This window comes from Diadema antillarum, unplaced genomic scaffold, assembly GCF_040938485.1.
Source record: "Diadema antillarum isolate AM-2024a unplaced genomic scaffold, OU_Dant_1.0 scf00000015, whole genome shotgun sequence".
NCBI classification, from domain to species: domain Eukaryota; kingdom Metazoa; phylum Echinodermata; class Echinoidea; order Diadematoida; family Diadematidae; genus Diadema; species Diadema antillarum.
The window spans coordinates 2,437,875-2,462,551 of NW_027270904.1; the positions used below are offsets into that span (position 1 = coordinate 2,437,875).

Genomic DNA, 24,677 nt, shown 5'->3' on the forward strand with positions numbered 1-24,677 from the left:
CCCCCTGACCCTTGACCCATGATTCACAAAATGGCTCACCAGGATGTACGAGTTTACAGAGCCCCAGCTGAGTGTTATGCCCTGCAGGTCTACGAGTCATCTGGTAAACTGTCCTTTGTATGACAGATTAGGGAAACCCTGCTGTAACAAACCAACTGGATTTCTTCGTTCATCCACAGCTCATAACCTTCGAGTTCCCCGCACCCATCATTCATGGGGCAACAGAGCTTTCACCCAGTCTGGCTCTTCTCTCTGGAACTCATTGCCTTTGAAACTGAAAATAGAGACCTCTTTCCCTCTGTTCAAGAGAGAACTCAAAACCTTTTTGTTGCAGTAAACTGTGTGTTTTCTTTCAACTGTGGTCTTACTGAATGAAGCAATGTGAGAGGAGGTCTTACCTTTCTGAGCCAGGAGTGCCACTGTGTGACAGACATGGCGCATTATTGTTATTAACACGGTTGCTTGGGGACTGTAGATTTTCCATTGCTCTAGCTCTGTGCTTCTCAACCATTGGGCTGCGAAGCTCTCTCAGGTGGGCCAAGATGTTGGCTGAAAATAAATTAAAAAAGATTTGTATTCAATCTAACTCGGCCTTGAAAAAACAGACTGCATGAGCCAAAGTGGGCCTTGGGTTGGAAAAATTGAGAAATACTGCTCTAACCAATCCCTTGATATAAACATACACAGAAAATACAAAAATGTTATGGGAAAGGGACTATACATTACAGACCAGAATTGCATTCATTTTCTGCCCTTTCACGCTGCTTCTTCAATGTAAAAACAAAGGCTTATTACTTGGTATTTATTTACTTGGGCAGACTAATTGTGAAAAACTTGTCATCTAAAAACAATTCTGGATCTATTCAAATTAATGATTCTTGCAATGAGTCAATTTCATTGCAACTGATTGACAAATTGCCCTGTAAAGTCAACTTTCCAGTTGAGCCCAAAAATAGATTGTAATGAGTGAAAATACAGGCAGAAATATATTCTTTTCTTTAAATGCAAGCTACCGTAGTGTACAGTAGCAGACAAAACAAGAGTTTTAGCAGGCTCATCTAATGTAACGCTGCCACAACTCAGTATCTCTCACAGTTCAACAAGTACCTGTTCAAGATCTCAGTGCAGCAGCAGACAAGGCAATAAAATGTAAGCTTTTAGGTCTGACTTTAGAGCCAAGCTATTCATTTCTTCCCTTCTTTGCTCATGTCTTTGTATTCTGACTAGAAATGAAATCATACCCCATGCAATCTATTTTTCTTTTCTTTTTAAAAAAAAATCAGTTCTTTTCTCTCGTACGCAGACCTTGTTCTCATGCATCTGAATACAGCTGCAGCGGAATTAGAATTTCTCTTAGGGAATACAGAACCAGAACTTTGTATAATTTCTTGCATTGTACAGTGCAACCAGAACCTACAATGTTGCTTTGCCCCACAACCGCAAAGAAGTGGATAATCTTTACCCTTGGCTTTGTCAAGTACAGTAGCTTGATTGAGCCTTCAATAAAAGCAAATTTGTCATTCTACCGCAGTGGACTCCCATTGCAACAAAGTCCTCAGGACGGGTAGATTTCTTTTTGTTACAGTGCACTGTACATTTATCATAGGTTTATTTTATTAAATGAAGTCCGATTGAAGAGCCATAGTGTATGTATTATATTATATATGTATATACATTGTACATGTATTACTCTAAAGTGATATACGTGAATATGTGTTATACTAGTTGTAATTGGCTTGTAATGGAGGAAATGTTTGATAATAAAACTAAATAGTAATGAAATTCAATTTAGTGTGAAGTGTACCTCATTTCTTTGTTTATCAGTATCTATGTCTGTGCATGTGTGTGTGTGTGTGTGTGTGTGTGTATGTATGTGTGTGTTTAAATACATACATGTATACATGTATATGGATACAGAATTTTCTTCAATCAAATCATTCAATGTATTTTGTACCTGGCCATGGTCTACCGCGAGATAGCGTTAATAGCCCAACATTAAATCATTATAATGTTTAGTGTTCTGAGTGATGAGGTAACATGTCATGCTAGGCTAATGATGTGTTAATATTGGTTTGCCAATATAGAGGTTATGTCTGAATGGTAAAAAAAATAAATAAAAAAGTGTATATAAAAGAGAGAGAGAGAGAAAGAGTCAGACACACAGATACACAAGAAAATGTGTGACTCACTGCAATGCGGAAGCACAAGTGCCTTTTTATTTCAGCCTTGATAAGGAGCTCAGCATTACAACATCATAAAATGTCCACTTTTGAGAATAATGATTGTTTCAATTGTTACACAAAAGTGTAACATAGAGCCTATTTAATAAGCCTCTGTTTAAAGCTGCTGTGGTGAGTTTAAATGAATGTGAGACATGATCAGGTATACCAACAATATAATGTAAAACAAGGAAAAGTAGAAATTACGCGGTGCGTAATATATGTCCCCGCCGGAAGTAGCATTTTGTAGCAAAATGTACAATACAGGTCAAAAATCAAGGTCAAAGGTCAAAGAAGTCAAAGGTCAAAATTCTGTGTACAAGTTTTGAAGCCCTCACCTAGTGCCATCACATAAAGCAAACGGAATCGAAATCGGGTTAGAAATGGCGAAGGAGTAGCATTTTGTAGCCATGCAATGCACAATATAGGTCAAAAATCAAGGTCAAAGGTCAAAGAAGTCAAAGGTCAAAATTCTGTGTACAAGTTTTGAAGCCCTCACCTAGTGCCATCACATAAAGCAAACGGAATCGAAATCGGGTTAGAAATGGCGAAGGAGTAGCATTTTGTAGCCATGTAATGTACAATATAGGTCAAAAATCAAGGTCAAAGGTCAAAGAAGTCAAAGGTCAAAATTCTGTGAAGAAATTTTGAATCCCTCACCTAGTGCCATCACATAAAGCAAACAGAATCGAAATCGGGTTAGAAATGGCGAAGGAGTAGCATTTCGTAGCTAATGTACAATATAGGTCAAAAATCAAGGTCAAAGGTCAAAGAAGTCAAAGGTCAAAATTCTGTGTAGAAGTTTTGAAGCCCTCAACTAGTGCCATCACATAAAGCAAACGGAATCGAAATCGGGTTAGAAATGGCGAAGGAGTAGCATTTTGTAGCAAAATGTACAATATAGGTCAAAGGTCAAGGTCAAAGGTCAAAGGTCACAACTGAAATTCTGTGTAGAAGTTTCAAAGCTCCCATGTAGTGCTCTCATATAAAGCAAACAGAATCAAAATCGGCTCATAAATGACAGAGAAGTAGCAAATTGAACATTTTGATCACACACGGATGCACACACGGACACACGGACACACGGACGCACGGACGGACACACACACGTACGGAGCCCGTTTCATAGTCCCCTGCTCGAACTCGTTCGGCGGGGACAATTATTTCCCTTTTATGGTCTGAATATTCATCATAACATCTGTGTGACATAGTTGCAATAAAGAAAATACAATTGTGCATTATAAGGAATGCTGCATTTTATGCTAATGTCAGTTGCCTTGCCTTGCCTAGTGTTGCATTTACTTTTTCTTTACTTTCAAGCCTATTTAATAAGCCTCTGTTTTAAGCTGCTTTGGTGAGTTCGAAGAATGATGAACATGATCAGGTACACAAGCAATAAAATAGAAAATGGTTTCCTTTATGGTCTGAATACAAATAATAAAACAAATATCTCTCACATAATTACAATAAAGAAAATGGTTTCTGTATCATAAGAAATGCTGCATTTTATGCTTGTTTCAGTACAGCTGCTTTGCATTGTCTAGTACATGTATTGCATTTACTCTTTCTTTAACTATGATTATCTCCTAAAAATTCTGAATCATACTGTACCGTGGCATGGAATGGCATCAGCTGCTAGAGACCTAGGATGGTATTCTGAAATCCTTCCTAGGAAGAAATTTCTTCCTAAGTCACGATTTTTTTCGTAAGTGGTATTCTGAAAATCTTTCTAAGTTTCTTCCTAAGTGCCTTGCTAACTTTTTTCCCAGACTTGAGGAGAAACTTAGGAAGATGTGCAAATGAGGAGACATGCAAATTTCTGACTTACATAGTTGATATTTAGGAAAGCCCCACCCCTGTCCTAAGTAAGATAAGATTGTTAAGATATAGCAAGCTGTAAACATCATGATAGGTGCATGTCATTCACTGTGCGCAACATGTACTTTGATGCGCGAAATGGGCATGAGAAAGGGGGCATGCCGCGCACACGTGTATTTAGCCCTACGTCATAAGAAATATGTGATTGTCATTGGTTGGTTTCTTATGGCACAGCATTTTGTGTTGGCTTAAGAAAGGAGGTGGGCGGGGATAAGGATGGCCTACTTTGCATTAAGAAGTTCCTAGGAAGAAGTTTCAGAATACCAATTCTGTCTTTCCTAGGCACTTCCTAAGTTTCTTAGGAAAAAACTTAGGAAAAAACTTAGAAAGATTTACAGAATACCACCCCGAGGACCTAATACATGGAATCATTCACAATCAAATTCAATGTTTATCCAGTCCTCATCTAGCCCATTCATGGAACAAGCAGTGGTCACCCCTTATGAAAGATCAAGTACATATATCAACACTCTACTCATAAAGAAATACTCCCTCACATGTAACTCAGTTTTCCTCGCTTGGAGAATTTAGAAGCAAATAAATTACATTGGATGACTCTCAAACACAAGACAGTGTTCACAGTGAAGTGTATAGATTTGATGAAAGCTGATTTCACCATTTGTTTTTTTTTTATCAAACAATTTTCTTTGCATTTCTATTAGACCAACATCATTTGAAGAGTTTTATTGCAAAATGAGCTACATTGTAACTTCATTCTTGTTAAGTTGAGATATTTGTGATTAAAGCTGCTAAAAACTAAGAAAATAAGAAAATACAGGATATTTTAAATCATAATTTAAAGAATATTCCTTGTTATGTCACAAGTGAGGTTATTACTGGAAAGGTTTCATTTTGCTCTATCTGATGATAAACTTACCTTGACATGTTTAAAGATGGCGCTTAGCTCATTTTGCAATAAAACTCTTCATTTAGTATTATGAATTTACAAAAAGAATATTGCTCCATCATGCTCTTCTGTAAAAGGATGGCATTCACTTGTTCTTCCCAACTTTTGCTGTGGTACAAAGTCTAGTGTTCATGAAAGTGTATTTTCTCATGTCCAAAGTATGGGTACATGAAAAGTACAGGAGAATTTGATACCAAAATTGATGTTCAGACCTTCAAGGTGACAGGTAACATCGCATTTACAAAACATACAATAGTGTATATGAATACAATGGCTCACGAAAATGGAAGAGAAATAAAAATAAACTCTTTGATTGTTTTTTGAAAATAATATTTGTGAAAATAGCATGTTCATAACAATTATACAGTACATTAAAAAAAATACCTGCATGTTTATGGCAAGCATTCCTTTTTCAGCCTGTCAGTTATTGCACAGCACAACACAGTGGGGGATCTGCCCCCCCCCCCATTTACAGAATTCCTGGACACCTGTCCCTGCAACAGAAGGGACTTCTACCCAATAGATGCATGTGGATTGAGCGAATGCAGAAATATTTAGTAGTACACATCAGTTGAGTTTGAGGAAAATGGAACTACGTGATCAGCTGCTTTGCATTTGTAAAGTCAGGTGTAAATCCATGTGCCATCATCACTACATAAGAAGACTACTGCAATTTGTGATGTCTGGGTAGGGCAAAGATAAAAAAAAAAATAAACAGCTTTTTACGAAAACTTACTTTTTATAAAAATGAAAAGCACACATTCCTTCAGCCTCTTTCTGACATAAAATAAAAGTGATGTTATTCTCCACTGCTCCACAAATCCTCTTAATCCACCTGTCCCCCTCCCTACCACCTACTCCCATCGTTCTTACCCACCTCCTCACCAACTGTCCAGCGAATCCCCTCCACCCGACCCCAACAGTATGCACTGTATACAGCAGACAGCAGTGGTTTGCTGGGTGGGATACTGGATATGTATCGTTTACCCCTTTTGTCGTCGTAAATAAGCTCCTTACTGGTTTTCCAACTGGCAGCTTCTAGTTGATACTTTACATGGCTTTGTCCATCTTGGCTAGTTCAAGAATATTCATGGCTTGAAGTAGGAATGGCTTGTGGATCCTTCTGCCTTGAAAAATAAATGCCTCTGGCTCCTATAAATGAAAAACAGTAGATAAGAGAACATTAACAGTGCAAAGGCAGGTGCACTGTTGGCATGCATACATGCACACTACAGTTTCCTTAAAAAGAAATTTGCATCATTTTGCATCAATAAAGCTATTATTTTATATTTACTTCAATGTACTGAACATGGATTTGATTATTGTTCATATTCTCATTTGTATACTGATCCTTTCAGTTCTTTACTGGGTACTGCTGATCAGTCTTTCTATAAACCAATATTATAAACAGAAAAACAAAAAGAAAATCAAAGCTACGATCTACATATGATATAATCAAGATATATTGTGTTTGTGATTCTTTTTTTACATCAAAAGAACTCTTCTTTCTTAAAGCATGCTTAGAAATATATTTGCCAATCACTATTTGATTGTCAGAAATCAAATTACAATAATTTTATCCCATTCAAATCTAAGGTTTGACCAGTCGTGGACAAAGAAGTGTTTCAAAGTCTTTTTTTTTTCTTCTTTTGCTTGATTTTGGGTGTATTATTCCTGAAAGAACCGACCTCCTAAACACACTTCAGTTCAGCTTGACCTTGCATTCTCTGTTGTTGATAAACCATGTATGATGTGCACAGCTATGAACATCAAGAGCTGCATGTTTCATTGACCAGCTACAGAGTTTTGTAATGCAGCTGTTGCACAGCATGTGGTTTGATGTTAGTTTCAGCATCTGAACAGCCCATTAAAAACATGTCTCCAAAATAAGATTATATAAAACAGAATGCTTTTGCCATTAAAAAATTGGGGACTTTATAAACTGGGGCTATTTGAGTGTAATGCTCATATAACAAGTTTCCCAAGTTTGCTGTACACATACCTGTCCTTTTCCAGTACTTTCTTCGAATGCTGCCAACAGCTCTGTGGCCCACTTTATCCTGTCAGGACTAGGACCATAGGCACACTGGATGATATCAACAAGGCTGGGCCGAAGGACCTGTCTTCCTGTACTCAAAGGAGGGAAAACAAATGAAAAAAGTGTAGCTGTAATCGATTTTCTCCTTATGATACATATGACATTTACAGTGAACATATGTTTAGTTTAGTCCTTTCTGGATTATGTCTAGTGCCATAGGATTCTTGTATTACCCACTCTCTTTGATTTCCTTCATATTGTGTATGTGCACATCATTATGAAATACAAGCTTTAAGTATTACCTCCGCATATGACAGTGTTATAACAGAACGCATTCCATCTTTGCAAATTAGAACTTCACAAAATCACCACGACAAAAATCATCGGAGTCCTCCTCAAAATAAACATGAGATTGCTTCATCTATTTATGACAGCAGTGACATTAATTGTCAAGATTTCCAAATGGCATTTTACAAACAGTGACACGACATTCACTCCCATGACAATTGCTCAGGTCCTATTTTCTCCAGAGACTTAGGGTTAGGGTTGTGATATTGTTTTAGGTCTAGTTAAACCCGTCGAGGATGACTCCCTAGTATACTCGGACAAATGTCTGTGGGAAATGCATGTTGTATCAAAATCAGACCATCCTAAATGGGTTAATGTGAGGATTAGGATTTGGGTTAGGATTATGTTTGAGGGTAGAAGTTATGTTTGGCTTAGTGTGCAAATATTTCGTGGGAGCAATTGTAGCAGGTGCAAGTGTCATGGAACCTATACAAACATGTAGTTTTGTAGTGAAGCACATGCCTACCTGTAAAGCCCATCCTGGCCCCCTCTTCAGACGACCTGCGTACAGCTTCATCATCTGCAATGTATGAAATTAGAGACAGAAAAAAATGAGCAAACTTTGCACACAGAAAGGTGTTGCAAGGTGGCAATATCTAATTTCGTGCAAGGCTTTGAAAACAGGTGTCAGGATTCAATATTGCAACTGTCCATCTACACACTTTTGCACAGTCTCATATGTATAATATAAAATTAATACTCTCCTCTATACTGCAAATAGGCAATAGTCAGTGTTGGAAGCCATTTTGAAGAGCAATCGAATGATATTCCCTACACTGTAAGTCTCCAAGTGAATAGAAATAGGACACATGCTGCACACAGGCTTGAAAATGTATACTAAGACTAGGGAATAATAGATTTGTAAAGGAGTCAGTTAATTCTAATACACATGACCAACAACATTTCTTAGTCAACCCTCTATCCCCCACCCTCACTTTTTTTCTTCTTTTTTTATGTAGCAGTAGAAGTAGACTGCCGTCAAAATCTTGCAATTGAGGGCAGGGTTTTTTGAATTGGTGGGTGAAATGGGGTATCAATATTTTTTCAAAGAGAAGTGAAAACGATTTAAAAACGTACATATTTATATGAATATACAAAACATGTTTATGTCGAGACAGACATCAAAGCTGAAATGTTAATGTTTAGGTCTGGAGAGTGATAGCTGTATTGTTTGCAAAAAAAAAGAAGTATATTTTCATTATCTCTCTCTCTGCTTGGTGAATATCCCTACCTTCCACATCCAGTGGAATCATATCGATGGCTTGGAGACCAAATGCCTTGGCGACGGTCACCACTCTCTGTCTAGCATAGAGCACTTCAAGGCCCTCTGTCGATCTCGTCGCTCCTGAAATATCAATCATGATGACGGAGATAGCGTCATTTCAAACTGAAAAGTTTGAAAACTCAAGATCTAGGATTTCTTTCAGGTTGCATTCAAGTTTTCTTTATCTGAGTCAGAGCAGTCTGTAGATGTACATTTACTGGTTCCCAACTGTTGTCTTATTATCAGTTTATGCTAAGTCAAGGGATGACAGAACAACTTTCATATTAGTTAATGGATATCACCATCATCATTGATCATCATCATCATTGATCATCATCATCATCATTATATTAAAATATCATCATCATTAACTTTGAAGTTCTGTTGCTTTCTCATCTCCGTGAAGAAACAAACTCAGTAACAACATGTCTGTAGGTTTTATCAGATGCACGGTCAAGTTTTGAAAGTTTCCAACTAATGACATTGATCAGCACCAATACTGCAGTCTTTCTAGGTCACTTTCAACATTTCAGCATTATGGTACAATCTCATGAGGATTCAGATTTCTTCATAAAAATACAAGAGAAGTCACATTCTGATCTTTCTGAACTCTTAACAAAAACTTATCAAAAATTCCTAAGGATCTTTGTGTGAATCCACCATCTTCCTGTAGGTTATGGGTTAAGTTCTTGAAACAAAAACTCTATAGATACATGCAAATGAGACTACCAACCTATGTCTGAGCAGTAATCCTCAACTCCAAACACGATGGCATCCAGTGTGAATGGCTCTGACCTGAGGATGTCCTGCGCTTCTGAGATACTCTCAGGAAGTCTGATCATGGAGACTGCTGTCTCAGCATACACCAAGATTCTCAGGGCTTTAGTTAACTCTCTACCAGCCAAAGACGACTTGAGGTGGTGGACCAACTATTTACATGCAAGAGATAGAGGAGCCACAAAATGCATGTCAATCATGATTGATGCTACTCCCACTACCTGAAATTTGTTCATTTCTTTACCATCTGTCAGAAAATGACGCAAAGTGTGGAAAGATCTCACATACAGGGTTGTAAAATCAAATACTCTGTGAGTGTGGCCCTTGCCTGTAAATCATTTTCTCATTTCCCACCCCTCATCCCAGTTCGAAATAATTCCACCTCTTCATCTACTCTACACAATTATCAAATCAGTTATTAACATTGTGAAACACCATACCGGTACCAAAATACTCTGAGAGGATGGGGGAAAAAAAGGATGACAAAATATTTTGATAGTAAAGAAAAGCACTGATGTACAGTTAGGTTATTGTGGCAAGGCCATGCCAGTGTAAGCATACCGGTACTCATAATTTTTGTGAGAAGTCCCTGATCATTATGGAGATCATACATTATCTGCTTTAATTATCAAAGTTAGATTCAACACCTAGCAAACATATTTATGTTACATGGACACACAACTGACCCAGCGAATACTCTCGGCAGAATCAAACTTGGGAAGCACGATAGTGTCTGGAAGTCTCTTCGCCTGGAGAATGACCGCCAAGTCTTCCTCACCATAGCCGCTGTCCATGGAGTTGATTCGAACGGCGACGTCTCTGATCTTTGGCATCGGCACAGAGTCCAGTGTTTGCCCCACAATCTCCCTGGCTTCTGCCTGAATAATTGCACAAAGACACAGACTACGATGTGCTAGCCTCAGCAGCTATGTCTTCACTTGTCATATAGTTTATAATTTCAGTCTTTAACACTTAAGCCTGACACCAGTATCTACGATTCTTCCTGTAGGATAGATTTTGCTGCACACAAACAACCGTCAACAACTAGACTTGTCTAGATACGTCTTGATCGACTTTACATACCGTCTTCGAGCACATTTTAATAAATGAACCATTGGGAAGCACTATGACAGGCATGTCACACAGATTATTTGCCCTTATCATCTGTACTCCCCTTGGCCTTGGACAAAGCTGGCTGTCAGTGGAGCTGGAGGTGTACTCACAGTCGAACAATTCTTAGAGCAACCAACATCCACATATCGACAATGCAGACCGAGTGAAAACAGCAATGGTAACATTTATTTGGTTTCCTTTAAACTAGGGGGCAGATTTCTGCATGGGTGAGCAATTAGACCCTGCCAGTCTGTGTGGGAGTTTTTTTTTTTTTCTTTTTCAACAGAGTAAGACTTTATCCGACTCATTCCACCTTTGGCTTTGTCCATTTTTAATATTTTTAATATCTATCTTAATGCGAGTAGAATTTCTTTTCTCTGAATTAAGATGTGCAGGAACATAAACATCCTTACAGTAAGTAAATACACTGCGCTGGTTGTACTGTAACATCTTTAACGTGTGCTGTTGTTTAATGTTAGTGTTGTGAAAAAGAATCTGACATTCCAACAATCAAAAATGCCAGAATCAGATAGTTAAGTGACACACTTCTTGCATTCATTCACGATTCATAGTCCCATACCTTGTTGTCTAACGCTACACCATCCTCACATTCCATGACGGCACAATCGACCTTCATCTGGGCTAAGTCGGCGAGGGACTTCCGGTCATCTCCAATGGCATATAGCATAGCCCTTCGGGATGGCCGTAGAGACTCGTTTCCAAACAACCGGACGACTGCTGAAGTGGCTGAAGCCGACTGGTACTTCCAACGGTCGTCGATAGCGCTGGCACGGAGCCCCAGCCGATGGCTGAGCGTGAGTGACCGGCGCGAGAAACCGAGAAACCCGCTGCTCAAAGTTAGATTGCACATTATTGGCAGTAGAATGCTTCTGCTCAGCAGAAATCTGAAATAGCTCGTAATAGTGGAATAAGAATATCTTAAGAAAAGCTTTTTACCCAAATTACGATAAAATTACGATCGACAAATGTCCATAATTTGATTTTTTTTATTAGAAGAATTGTCCAGAAAATAGTTCAGCAGCCGCCAGCGACACGTAGAAACCTTGCCAAAGAGGGCGCCACACTCAACTAAAAATTATGGTAGGCTGTGTGTGTTTCCAATAGTAAAACAAACCTGCAGTATTCTAAATTTTATATTATATACCTCATATATAGATTCCTCTCATCTGATTGGTTAAAAGTGGAGTCATGAAAATAGCTGTGCCCCATTTTTTATCAAAATGACGTCATGATTATTTACTGTGCCCCGGGGGCGTTTTTTTTTTTTTTTTTAAGACGGCACAGATTGGGGCATGGCGCGTGTTAAACCTATGGGAAAAACGTTGGGTAAGGGTTTTTGGTTATAGGGTTAGGGTTAGGGTTAGGGTTAGGGTTAGGGTTGGGGTTAGGGTTAGGGTTAGGGTTAGGGTTTGATGGTTAGGGTTAGGATTAGGATTAGGGTTAGGTTTAGGGATAGGGTCCCCAATAGATTTTTAGGGTCCCCAATCTGCGCCGTCTAAAAAAAAAACACGCGCCCCGGGGCAGGCGCGCCGGAAGCAGTTTTGGATTGGGGGGGGGGGGGGGGGGGCAAATATTGGAGGGGGCTCACGATAGACCATACATATGTTACGCAATATATATACACACACACACACACACACACACACACACACATATATATATATATATATATATATTTGATTATATATATACACATATATATATATTGCATTATATATATAATATAGTGGTATATAGGGCCTATAGTGGCGTACGGTGAGTCGAAACATGGGGGGGCACCTTGTGGAAAAGTAATTTTGACGGTGTGTATGCTTGTGCGTGTGTGCGTGCGCAATAATGGGACTACAATACTAGTACATTGCGGAATGTGATACATTCAACAACGCAGTCATTGAGCAACATTATAAGTTTTCCTTACATGGATTATGGAATGACGGTGTGAAACGACAAATTATAAACTGTCAGCAACATCAGGAGAATTGCATAACAATAAAATGCGAGCGAGCGGAGCGAGAGAGCTTGAAAATTTTGACATTTTACAGTCCCAAAACTGCCGTTTGTAGCTGTATCTTTCGCTTTGGAAATTAAAGGGGGGGGGGGTCATCGGGCGCAACTGCTGGCAATTACTGGCGGCAACATTAGGAGAATGGCATAACGATTCAATGCAAGCGAGCGAAGCGAGCGAGCTTGACAATTTTGACATTCTACAGTCGCCAAACTGCCGTTTGTAGCTATATCTTTCGCTTTGGAAATTAATTGGGGCGCATCGGGCGCAACTGCTGGCAATTACTGGCAACAACATCAGGAGAATGGCATAATGATTCAATGCGAGCGGGCGAAGCGAGCGAGCTTGAAAATTTGTTTGTTGGAAATGAAATAAATCAAGTTGAACTTGAATACTAGGAGACATTGAAGAAATAATAATGGTACACATGATGATGATGATTATAATAATAATAATAATAATCATTGTTAATAATAAAAATAATAATAATAATAACAATGATTGTTAATATTACTACTATTATTATAATAATTGTTATTATGATCATTATTATTATTATTGTAATAATGATCATGTTTTATTTACCAAGGGTAGCCTCTTCAGTGTTGACACTGCTCTACAGGACCTTGCCATTATCATTATCCTGGTGTTGCCAGGTACCCATTTATACATCTGGGTCGAGAGGGACATTGTGGGTAAGATCTTGTCCAAGGACGTCTCTAAGCACTGGGAAGGATTCGAACTCGGGTCCTCCGATGGGGGGTCGAGAGTCTTATCCACTATGCCACAGCGCCCCCGCTAGAAGGGTTCGATAGTAACATTATTTTTGTAGTTTGAGGCGTTATTATAATCAGATACCAAATAACAAAAACACCTGATTTTACCTTTAAAATTGTATTTTAAGCTTTTAAAAGTGAAAATATTAAAGTAGCATATAAGATTCGGTTTGTTTGGGTTATATGGCTTGTATTGTGATTTCAAACACTGAAGAGAAGGACTGTGTATGACATCAATGAGTTTCATAATATACATCAGATCGATTTTTGTCTATAAGTTAATGATTTTCTATATAAAATCTCTGCGCGTGACGGGCTGGATATGATAGACGGTTGCACAATAAGGCAAGGTTGAAATATATATATATTTATGTCTCCGCCACGAAGTGTCGCCGGAGGCATTTCGGGTTGTCCGTCCTTCCGTGCGTCCGTTTATAATCAATTATGTGGACATCCTGTCTAAAAATTGTTTGATGTAACCTAATGAAACTTGGCATGTATAGTATGAGTGGGTGAAGTTATGCCTATCAACTTTAGGTGCAGATGATCAGGGTCAAAGGTGAAGGTCAAATGCTCAAAATTTCACTATTCCCCCCGTATCTATGCAATGGCGGAAGATACTTTTTGTAAGTTAGTGTACCCTATAAAGATTCTCTACATATATTTTCGGGTCATGAGGTCATAGGTCAAAGGTCAACTGAAAATGTGAACGTCTCACTTTTTTTCTCGGAAATGGATCAATGCATCTTCATGGAACTTGATAGTACTTACGTTATGCATGTACTGTAGACTGGCGGTGATTATCTAGGATATTTCGAGGTCAAAGATCGGGGGCAAAGGTCAAGGTCAACCCCTCAAAATTGCACTGCTTTCTACATATTTTCACACATTCACGGGAAGGGTCTCTTTCTGTCAAATCGGTCAAAGATCAGAAGGTCAAAAGAGTCATGTGAAATCCCTTAAAAATGCTAAATTTCACTTCTTTCTCCATATCTCGGAAGTGGCTCAAAGTATCATCATAAAACTTAGTACAAATGGATGTCGCCAGACGGGGACTGAGCAAATTCTGAAAGAGCAGACTTTATAAAATGATATGTAAGTCAATTCAAATGAACATTCCCAACCTATCTAAATATAGGAAAGAAAGCAGACACTCTGGAAAGATGTATACTGTGAAAAGAGGCTCCGAAGTACAGGGTCTATTCAAGCTCTTAGTCTTATCGACCCGTGCTCTCTGTGCAATGAATGCGACAAAAACAAACAAACAAGCAGGATATATAACGCCACGCCTAAACAATGAAGAGATTATTAGATTAAGCAGAAATTGATCATGTTCTTTAAAACATTCTATTCATACACCTACTTTCGAAACAGTATCATTATCCTTTCAAAAATTAAGGGTTTTTAAGAAGTGAAAATCATATTTTATTACGAAATAACTACATGGTATAGAATGTTTTGTGATACAACTGACATACACAATGCATCAAATGTGATATCTTGAACATTTTTCAAAATCACTGCTCCCAATGTTAAACAGTACCTTTAACATATATTTTCATATCTCGTTCAACATGACTTCGATTAAAAACAAAGAGAGAATGAAGAACAGAATGGATGGTTTTTGTTTTAACATTGGAAAAAAAAAACATGTAGAACTGCAGAATAGGAAAGTTACCGTGAGGCGTTACATGCATTTCTTGCAGATTAACATCTGTCGAATCAGATACCAGTTTTTCACAGTAACTGCTGTTGTATTGACAAGAACTCACATTGGTTTGAGCACTCGAATCCCTCACAGATCATTAGCTGTTATAAAATTGACTTTAATCTCTGCAATCAGATAAGTCAATTAAATGCTTTGATACGAGAGCAGCGAGTGGGTTTTAGACTGTTTCCAAATTCCAAAATGAAACGAGATCGTCCAGTTTTCACTGATCCACGAAATGTGGAGGCCTGTACATCATTCTTTTAATAAAATTGATGAAATACATTTTTTCCACCGTATTCCGGGACACTTATAACAATATACAAGGTTTGAGCCAGGAGTTTGAATTTTCAGTTTGGATCATCAAACAGTTCGAAAATTAAACGCATTTGATTAAACTCACCCAATTCTCACCGATCCACTGGTATCAGTGCCATTCCCTTGCAGTATGTTACTAGTATTTGACACCATTTAAAACAGGTTGCAGTTTTCAGTTTTATCAATGAATTTAGAAAGAAAAAAAAAACAGCGGCCTGTTTTTGTAGAAATATGGAAATGAGATATTTCTGATGTTTTCCCATTAACATACCTCACCATCCCCCTTAAATTGGACATAAGAAACAAAGAAGCAAAATAATGCATGTAATAAGTGGATAGATCACCAGAAGTTTTGAGTTAATAATTTAGGAACGACTTCAATCCAGCTGAAAATGAGTTATGACAAAAAAATTACAGACATAAAATGGTGGAATAGCTTCGGATTACGCTGTTAGTTTGTAATAATTGCGACCACATTATACTATCAAAAGCTCTTACAGTTTTTACACTGTTTAACAATAGTAGACAGACTGTTCCATAGAAGTGGTCCCTTGCAGAATAAATAAGTTTGAACCGGGAAATATGTAAGACCATATTTGACACGAAAGTTAGCAGCTCTCTTTGTATCATATCTTTGAATTTCCCATTGCATTTAAACTTACCATTAATATAAGTGGTGCAGGTAACAGATTATTGTGAAAAGTGTACATGACGATATTCAATTGATAGTCGTGTAAAAGGCGAACTGGTCAAATCATTAGTTTTTAAAACACAGATGTCATATGACTAAAAATTAAATGCGATCAATTAGATAATTGTTTCAAGATCCACAAACTATATTGCAGTGAGACAATTTCAGTAGATTCATAAATTTTAGTAGATTCATAGAGTTGTACAGGGGCGGATCCAGGAATTCTGTAAAGGGGGGGGGGGGGGGGCGCAACTAATATTTCTTGTGCCACTTCCGGGTTTCACTTCATATTCTTTTTTTACTTCTTTTGTTTTAAACAAAAAATGGGGGGGGGGGGGGGGAGTACGCCAGTTGCGCTCCCCTCTGGATCCGCCACTGTTGTACAATGCACTGTAATTATAACATATTTTGAGGTAAAATATTCCCCATGACACGAATGGTTTCGAAATTCTACGCAAAATGCCACTACATAAGTTTCCATTCGACATCAGCTACAATAATTCACACAAGAATTGTGCAATATCTTTACGACAAAGTTTTAGATCTTTAATTTGCATTTGTATTCTACTTTTAACTGACGGAGTTGATAGTACGCTTAAAATTCCTACGTGACGAAAATACAAATGAAATGTAGAATGCTAAGTACCGGCACCAGGCGAAAGAAATTGTCTCAAATAGAAAATGCCAAATGAATATTGTAAGTTATGCGAGATAATAATACCTGTTATAAAAGATAACAATGAGACTGCAATACGCACATTCATAGCTGAAACATAACATACTGAGCACCGTATCAATAACTGCAACAATGGTACAAAGAGATATACAATAATTGAAAAGTTTTATTGCAAAACGACCTAAATCCATTCTTGTTAAGTTGAGACTTAATTTTTTATTAAAGCTGCTAAAAACAAAGAAAATAATGAAAGAAAACCAAGGTTTTTAGTCATAACGTCTAGAAGATTCCTTGTTATGTTCCAAGTGCGGTTAGTACAGGAAAGTTTTAATTTTGCGATATCTGGTGATGGACTTGCTTCGAAATGATTAAAAATGGTACTTAACCCATTTTGCAATAAAATTCTTCAATAAAAAAAAACCCGTGGTATTCAAAATGGTAAAAAGTGCACCAATAATGGAAATAATAATTAAAAAAACCCCACTCTGGTCTAAAACGGTCATATTTGATATTCCTCTTTCCCTATACTTTTCCAACGAAAGTTTCCCAAGTAATCCATCAAAAGTGTGAGCAAGATTGAAGACCAGTTTGATAACTAGTTTAAACACGTTTTAAAATTCTGCAGAAGTTTGCATTATGTATGTATGTATGTATATATGAGTATAGTTATAATTAGTAGCTGCGCAATAGAAATGTGCTTTATTTTCATTGATGTTATTTTCTATTTTTTAAATCGATTTTCAATTCTACGCATGTATAAAAGCTCCCTCCTCTAATGGGGGGGGGGGGGGGGGGGAGAGGGAGAGGGTAATCTCTTTCTACCGGCCTCTGCGCTTAGGTGTTAAATTGTCAAAATGATTCGACCAGTAAACGAGAAATCAAATAGCAATTATACAAGTTCGTTCGTTTGGTGTTTGGGGATCTTTTGTTGCTAATGAATATCCAGCGATGAGGTCGCTGAACTCTCTGTCCTGTTCGTCCTTCCGTCCTTATCGAAAGCTCCAGATGACAACAGGTATACGGTTGGCTAAGCTAGGGGAATTATTCAGCTCCTTCCCCTTCTAGTATTGAAATCGGCCTTGTCCGTGCCTTGGACTGCGATTCACAGGCACCTGTAGTCAAGACAAAAGGAAAAAAATACATTGATAGAAAACCAGAAGATGTCCTCTTGCAAATTACACATAATCTCTTCCTTTTTATTTGTGTCGACAACGCATCATCATTTTGAAATGCTTTATATCCACATATGTCAAAGGCATTCACACACACACACACACACACACACAATATATATATATATGTACATATAATATATATAACATATATATAATATATATATATACATATATATATATATATATATATATAATATGTATATGTAATGTAGAACTTTAAAACAGCTATAGTCCTCACGCTGAAAACTCTGAACAACTCATCATGACTCATAGTGACACCATTTGCTAGTTGATTGTTATCATGATGAATAGATCAATTCTCTTTTTAATCAATTTTACCCTCAATATTGCGTTTGTTCTTACAACTTTGTAAGTATACCAATGACGTAAAGCACGTTAGTTACATCAATATTCCTGATAAACGGACCCCTCTGGAAAACAGATTTACAAAGTTGTCATCGCTGAGTACGGCCATCCACCCGTATTTCATCCAACTGTAAGAGTATTCTTTGCTGGTTCCATGACATTTGCTCCCGTGATTTTGTCGCTCCCATTAAATATCTACACGCTAAGTCAAACATATAACATACCCACAAACATAACCCTAACCCTAATCCCAATCCTCACATCAACTAAACACAACACCCTATCACAACCCTAACGTTATCATTAGCCCTTGAACAATGTTGAAGAACATAAGACCGAAGCAATAACTTGTCGCTGGAGCAAATGTCGTGCCACCCACCATGTACATTTTGTTCACTGTATTATGAAGTTATATAATTGAAGCTCGTTTCATGTGTATGCACAGACAGAGAGTTAGATTAAAAAAAAGCACTCATACACACTTCAAATAATTGTACTGTACACACCATCACATAATACATGCAAATAGTTCGAAACGGAGGCACTTACCACAGCAGAGTGTCCGGAGGCTACGAAAGCTTTGCTATCGTCTACGAAATAGGGAAGCACAAATCCTCGGCGAAAGTCCTCGGCGGGCCGACCCTGTGATAATCCAGACAAATGAAAATACGATACTCTTCATACCATTTTTCTAGCTCCATGTTCAGTTATGACTGTGATTGCAAAGCCAAATTGAGTAACTAAAAGTCAAAAGTAGGTAAACGTGATTATAGTGTTATTCCGTGAATTCGACGAAGTTTTGACTAATACCCCTTTCAGGTAATCGTGGATGCGGATAATAGGAGCAATAAGTCGTAAAATTTTGATTACATGAACGGGAGAGGAGTAAAAAAGTGCGCATTATTTTGATGCTGCTATTATGCGCATTATTGCAGCGTGAGGAGTTGATCGAGAATACATGAACGCGTTTTACGACTTATGCGCACTAACATTCCACAGGTCGGTCAAAGGTCACTCGATTTCCCGCACAACCGCTGATTGCTGAGCTTGAGCGAGAGCTGTGCACACACGAGAGTATATCACCGGAAACATTACGTCATTATAGAGGCGTGCGCAGTAACCATGACAAATACTCCCGTCTTTCGCACTGTTATATGAACGGGCGCTCGTAAAAGTAGTGCGCACTTCATGGGATATATGAACGCGATTTTGATTACTTCATCCGCATTATTTGGATGCGGATAATTGAACCGCGATTACCTGAAAGGGGTACTAGAAAATTAATTGAGAAATTTAGCAAATTGATACTGGAATATATAGTCACACAATCTCTATCAGTTTATGAATTACATTATTTATAATTAACGTATAAAATGTTTATGAATTTATGATTTGAAAAGAAGCAGTATAAAATGTACGTCATAATAATTATTGTTCTATCGTTTTTTGATGCATTATATACACTTATAGTAATGGAATAGTTCACATAACAATACATAAATTATCCCATTATGATGTCCAACGTGAAAAGGCCTTGGACTGCATGCTTTAATAGAGCTATCCGACTGACAGGACACTTTTGTTTTATTGTTGGTATAAATGGGCTCAATTCTAAGTTTGAAACTATTATCTTGCGGAGTTCCTCCTGGCCTCTTTTGGGTCGCGTTTATATACTCATTCTTTGTATAAATGATGTAACAAAATTCATCATATCGCTTTTTTCTTTTGTTTGCCAATGACTTCAACATTTGCATTCCAATTGTAACACTGCTCCCCTTCTGTATAGATACAGTGAATAGAGAATGGAATTCAAATATAGATTAAAGTAAATAAAATGATTTTCTCGTAATGTAAACCAAATGATTTATTTGTTGATTCCGTCAAACACCTTGCTAATTATATACAATGTAATTTTTCTATGTTTGGAAATGGTCCTCTAATACAAGTGGAATTTTCAAAATTCTTAGGTTTTTATGTCGACTGCAATCTGACGTTGAAATTTAACATTATTAACAACGTCAGCTACTTTCGAAAAAAAATGGACAAACCCATTTTTTAAACTATATCAAGCAAATTTGTACTCCACGCTCATTGTACCACATCTGAATAACTGTACATCTAAAGGTATGGTATAATTTGGTTATTGGCGTCAGGTTTCTAACTTTATTGGTGAAATAATGAGAAACCTCTTTATAAGATATAAATGCGCATGTAATTTCCAGAAGAATTCAACGTTTACACTTTGATGAAAATTGGTTTCAAAATGGCTGAGATATTTAAAACAAAGTGATTCTAAATGTGAAGTGGCACTTAACGTTTTGTCAGAATCTCTTTATTTCTACTTTATTTTTGGAAAGCTCAATCACTTTAAGACTGATTTTCATCAAATGAATTAAAAATTCCTCTTAACATGGCTTGCTCCGGAACAAGTGTGATTTGTTAATATCTCGTAAAAAGTTAAGATTTCAACCCTCATCTCCACCAATACTATTCCTTTAACTTGGGGAATAGTGCAAAATCACGAATCGAGAAGATTTTCGATTTACATTAAAAATTCCTCTTAACAGGGCTTGCTCCGGAACAAGTGTGATTTGTTAATATCTCGTAAAAAGTTAAAATTTCAACCCTCATCTCCACCAATACTATTCCTTTAACTTGGGGAATAGTGCAAAATCACGAATCGAGAAGATTTTCAATTTACACATAAAGAGGCAATTCGTACACCGTACCACGCAATTTGTTCTTCTCATACTAGGATTCTTTTTTTTTTTGGAAAATGAATTCCTTAAAGTTGCCAATTCATTTCGATAGAATCAAGGCGCATTCATGATTCAAGTGTCCACTATCGATTTGGTAGACATACATTTTTTTTTTTTGCATATGTTTCACTATATTGTTAGAATTTGTTCAACCGTTCAGGAGAACATACTAAATCGATATGTTATTGTAATGTCTTCACAGTAAAACTCACCCGTTCATCATGTTCATGGTATGGGTTTGAGAAAATTCTTGACTTAGATCCAGCCATAAAGCTGCCGCGATCTTGCTGGGTATGGCGGATAGCCCGATGCATGACAGCCTGGCGATGGTCGAGAGCTGGGAGATCGTCTCGTGTGTAAATCTCACCGACCCTGCTGGAGCAAATACAGTGAAATCTTCCTATAAAGATGTCCCACATAACAAACTATACCTGATAAATAACAAACTAATTTCTCCTGTCCCAATTAATCAATTTCCTTTGTTTTGTATCGTTTATTGACTACTGATATAACAAAATATCTGATATAAAGAACAAATTGTCTTGGTCCCAAGGATCTCGTTATACTGAGTTTCCACTTCACAGTCAACTCCCGTTATAACAAAGTCACCAGGATCGGCAATTTTCTTCCGTTATGTCGAAATTTTGTTATAACCAACCAAACAAAGCATGTAAAGATAAACTCTTATAATTCTAACAGCAATGTTCGCTATAACGGTAGTGCACTGTAGTTTAATAAGTGTGGGTATATTATCCCTGTGTACCTCGAAATAGATGGTACTTCAGACGAAGTGGTAGATACTGGAGTATCATTTCAGATTAACTTTCAAGGGAAATCTATCCCAAATATGCAAGTGCATTTACAATATTATTTAATTTCATTTATTCTCAAATTCAACAAAGAATATCGTTTTGCAAAACATATGATAAAAAATGGCAATACATATTCTATGAGCATCGAATATAACATTGCTCAATAAATTGAGGCGGCTATACGGATACATTATATTTTCTAAATAATGTTGAAAATGTTGAAAATAGAGAAGCTACAAAAAGCAGAGCTTGTAAGGGCAGAGAAACGTAAATATAAAGTGACAACACATCAAACATTGAAGACAAAACTGAAACTCTACAAAGCCATTTACAAGGTCGCCTTCTTAGTTGCAGGAAGGAATGGGGTGGGTGAGGAGGAGTCATGAGTTGAGTTATATACGGGTCATTTTGTTAAGCGAATTCAGTGAATGTATATGTATATGAGAAGGCTGTCATTACCAGAGCAGTGAAATAGTTACCATTGTTCAAAATACATTGCTAGATACTCTCTAATACTATCTATAATATTATGTTGGAAGTTGTGAATGAAACTTCTGTTTAAATCGAACTGCCGTCAGTGGTGGTGAACAAGGCTACAATAATTCGTCATGTCACAATGCTAAATAGGATTTTCTTTCCGCGTGGATAATAGTTCCATGAAGTATGGGCAGTTTGGGTCCAAGGAAAAAGTGCCCAATTACGGTAAAGAGGAATACCATAGAGTTTACTGTAATACGATACTTCAATGTTATGTCGTCATAAAACAGTAGGTTTCATGTCTCGTAAACACAACATATATTCAGTGTTCATGCCCGGGCCATTTTAAAGGGGAACATCATCCAAACAGGTATATGGATTTATTTTCAGTTCTAGCATGCGATGAAAGATTATACTTCACTTCTCATCTTCAGAAGGCAGGGGGAATAGTGTAACATGAAACATAATTATGCATCTATCGGGTCAAGGAAATGCGAATTTCGCATTGAAAAGAATATTTATGGAATTTCCTTATTTTTTATTCGATGCTATATTCTCACACATCTTGACACTTCAATTTGTAACTGGCCCAATTTATTCAATAATATATTTTTCACAGTCTATCACACTGTAGAGATGTTTGATGGCATGTTTCATTATAGTTAAAAGTTAGCGGTTTAACATTTGCCTTGCGGTGCAGAGAAATTGCATAGACCCGCTTTGGGGATCTTTTCAGGTGAGAAGGATCTCTCCATGTTTCTAAACAAACTGGGATCCGTCCACTTACGGTAGACGTGCTGGAATCTGCCTAGCCCTGGCCTGCAACCCACAACACAGACAGCCGCAGATCCCAGCCGAGATCACGGCGGACAAAACGCCGAAAACTATCCCGATGAGGGCAGCTGCGGACAGTCGTTGTTCTCTCTGGACGGTTTCACCTGAGCGCACAGTTTATTTATTCAGGATTCCATTCAAAATACACAATCAAAATAATATTATCATAACGATGTCACATGAACGTGATACAGACAAAATCGTGCATTAGATGTTCCACAGTTCGTTTGGTAATAATTGCTCATTTTTCTTTAGTGTTCTTCTATGTTTCACGTAACATTGTATATCTATTCTCGTTCTAATTTCTCTCATAAACACATATATTAAAGAACAGCTTCTTTTATCATTACTGGTTTCATTCCGTTTCAATATAAGCTTATAAGTACTCCCAAATGCTATTGTCAAAAACAGACTATAATGACTCTTGCACTGTATTTTCAACAAATGTGAAACGTTGATATTTTTTACTGTTGCATGGTATACATCTTGTAACAAACTCCTTACGTATAGTAAAAAATATTCGTTTGCATTTGTTTGCATTCAATGAAGTTTGCATTCAATGAAGGCGTGAACGATATGTGCTCTTTTTGCGTTGCAGTTCGAGCACAAATCATCATAACTTAAACGCCATTTGAATAGATTACTTCTCAGTGGCAATGAATTATACAACAATTTCAAATTAAATTCTCTTAGTTTGTTTTCTTTAATGTATTCTAAATTTTATCTGAATACACTTGTGTATGCACAAGTGTATTCAGCTCGCTATATATATATATATATATATATGATTTCAGCACACACACACAGAGAGAGCAATGGACTCGCACACACAGCGCACGTCCGGCGTCCAATCCGATCGCTGTGTGCGCGCGAGTCGAAAAAAAAAAAAAAAATCCGCCCGCCGTATGCAGGTAAATTGCGAGTCACCTTTGTAAAAGGCTATGTTATTGTACACTGTTAATCTAAGACCTAGCAATATGTTGATCCATGCAAGGTTAAGCCATCTTCCATTTCACTGTTTGGCAAAGGTCACATGTTCAAATATTTCATTATACTTTCAATCTGTTACTATACAAATCAATTACATGTACAAAAACAATTACAGGACATTATCTGTTCAACTTGCCACTTCTCAATTAATCATTGCTTTCCCCTGCCTGAATGCCTGAACACTCCTTACATTGATCCATCGTATGAATTAATAGACGTTATATATATATATACCGGGACAAAAGTTTCAGCACCGTTTCCTACTGTAACTATATATTCATATGAGATTTATTCCTGTCTTAATCATGTTACTGCTCTCAATTTGATACATTGTGGGATAATACTGCCCCCCCGTATACGTCTATAGAAAAACCTGTTGTGACGCCAGTTTTGAATCTATCCTTCGGTGCTCAAACAAATATTGTCAATTCAAACATCTTTGTTTTATCCACAGTGTGTAAAGGCATTCAAGCGAGTATTGAAAAAAAAATTGTTGTCATTTTCTAACAAATGTTGACAACATTG

General features: G+C 37.3%; 1 protein-coding gene across 1 annotated transcript; it reads right to left on the minus strand.

The window, feature by feature from the left end:
* Nucleotides 1-6,039: 6,039 nt before the first annotated feature.
* On the minus strand, nucleotides 6,040-11,577 carry LOC139723785 (citramalyl-CoA lyase, mitochondrial-like). Its single transcript, XM_071634997.1, has 7 exons — nucleotides 11,125-11,577; nucleotides 10,118-10,309; nucleotides 9,388-9,583; nucleotides 8,622-8,735; nucleotides 7,857-7,910; nucleotides 7,007-7,131; nucleotides 6,040-6,147 (listed from the first exon to the last, which is right to left on the minus strand). Exons 1-7 carry the CDS (start codon nucleotides 11,413-11,415, stop codon nucleotides 6,055-6,057), a joined length of 1,065 nt encoding a protein of 354 aa, XP_071491098.1. The 5' UTR covers nucleotides 11,416-11,577; the 3' UTR covers nucleotides 6,040-6,054.
* Between the last annotated feature and the right edge of the window lie 13,100 nt (nucleotides 11,578-24,677).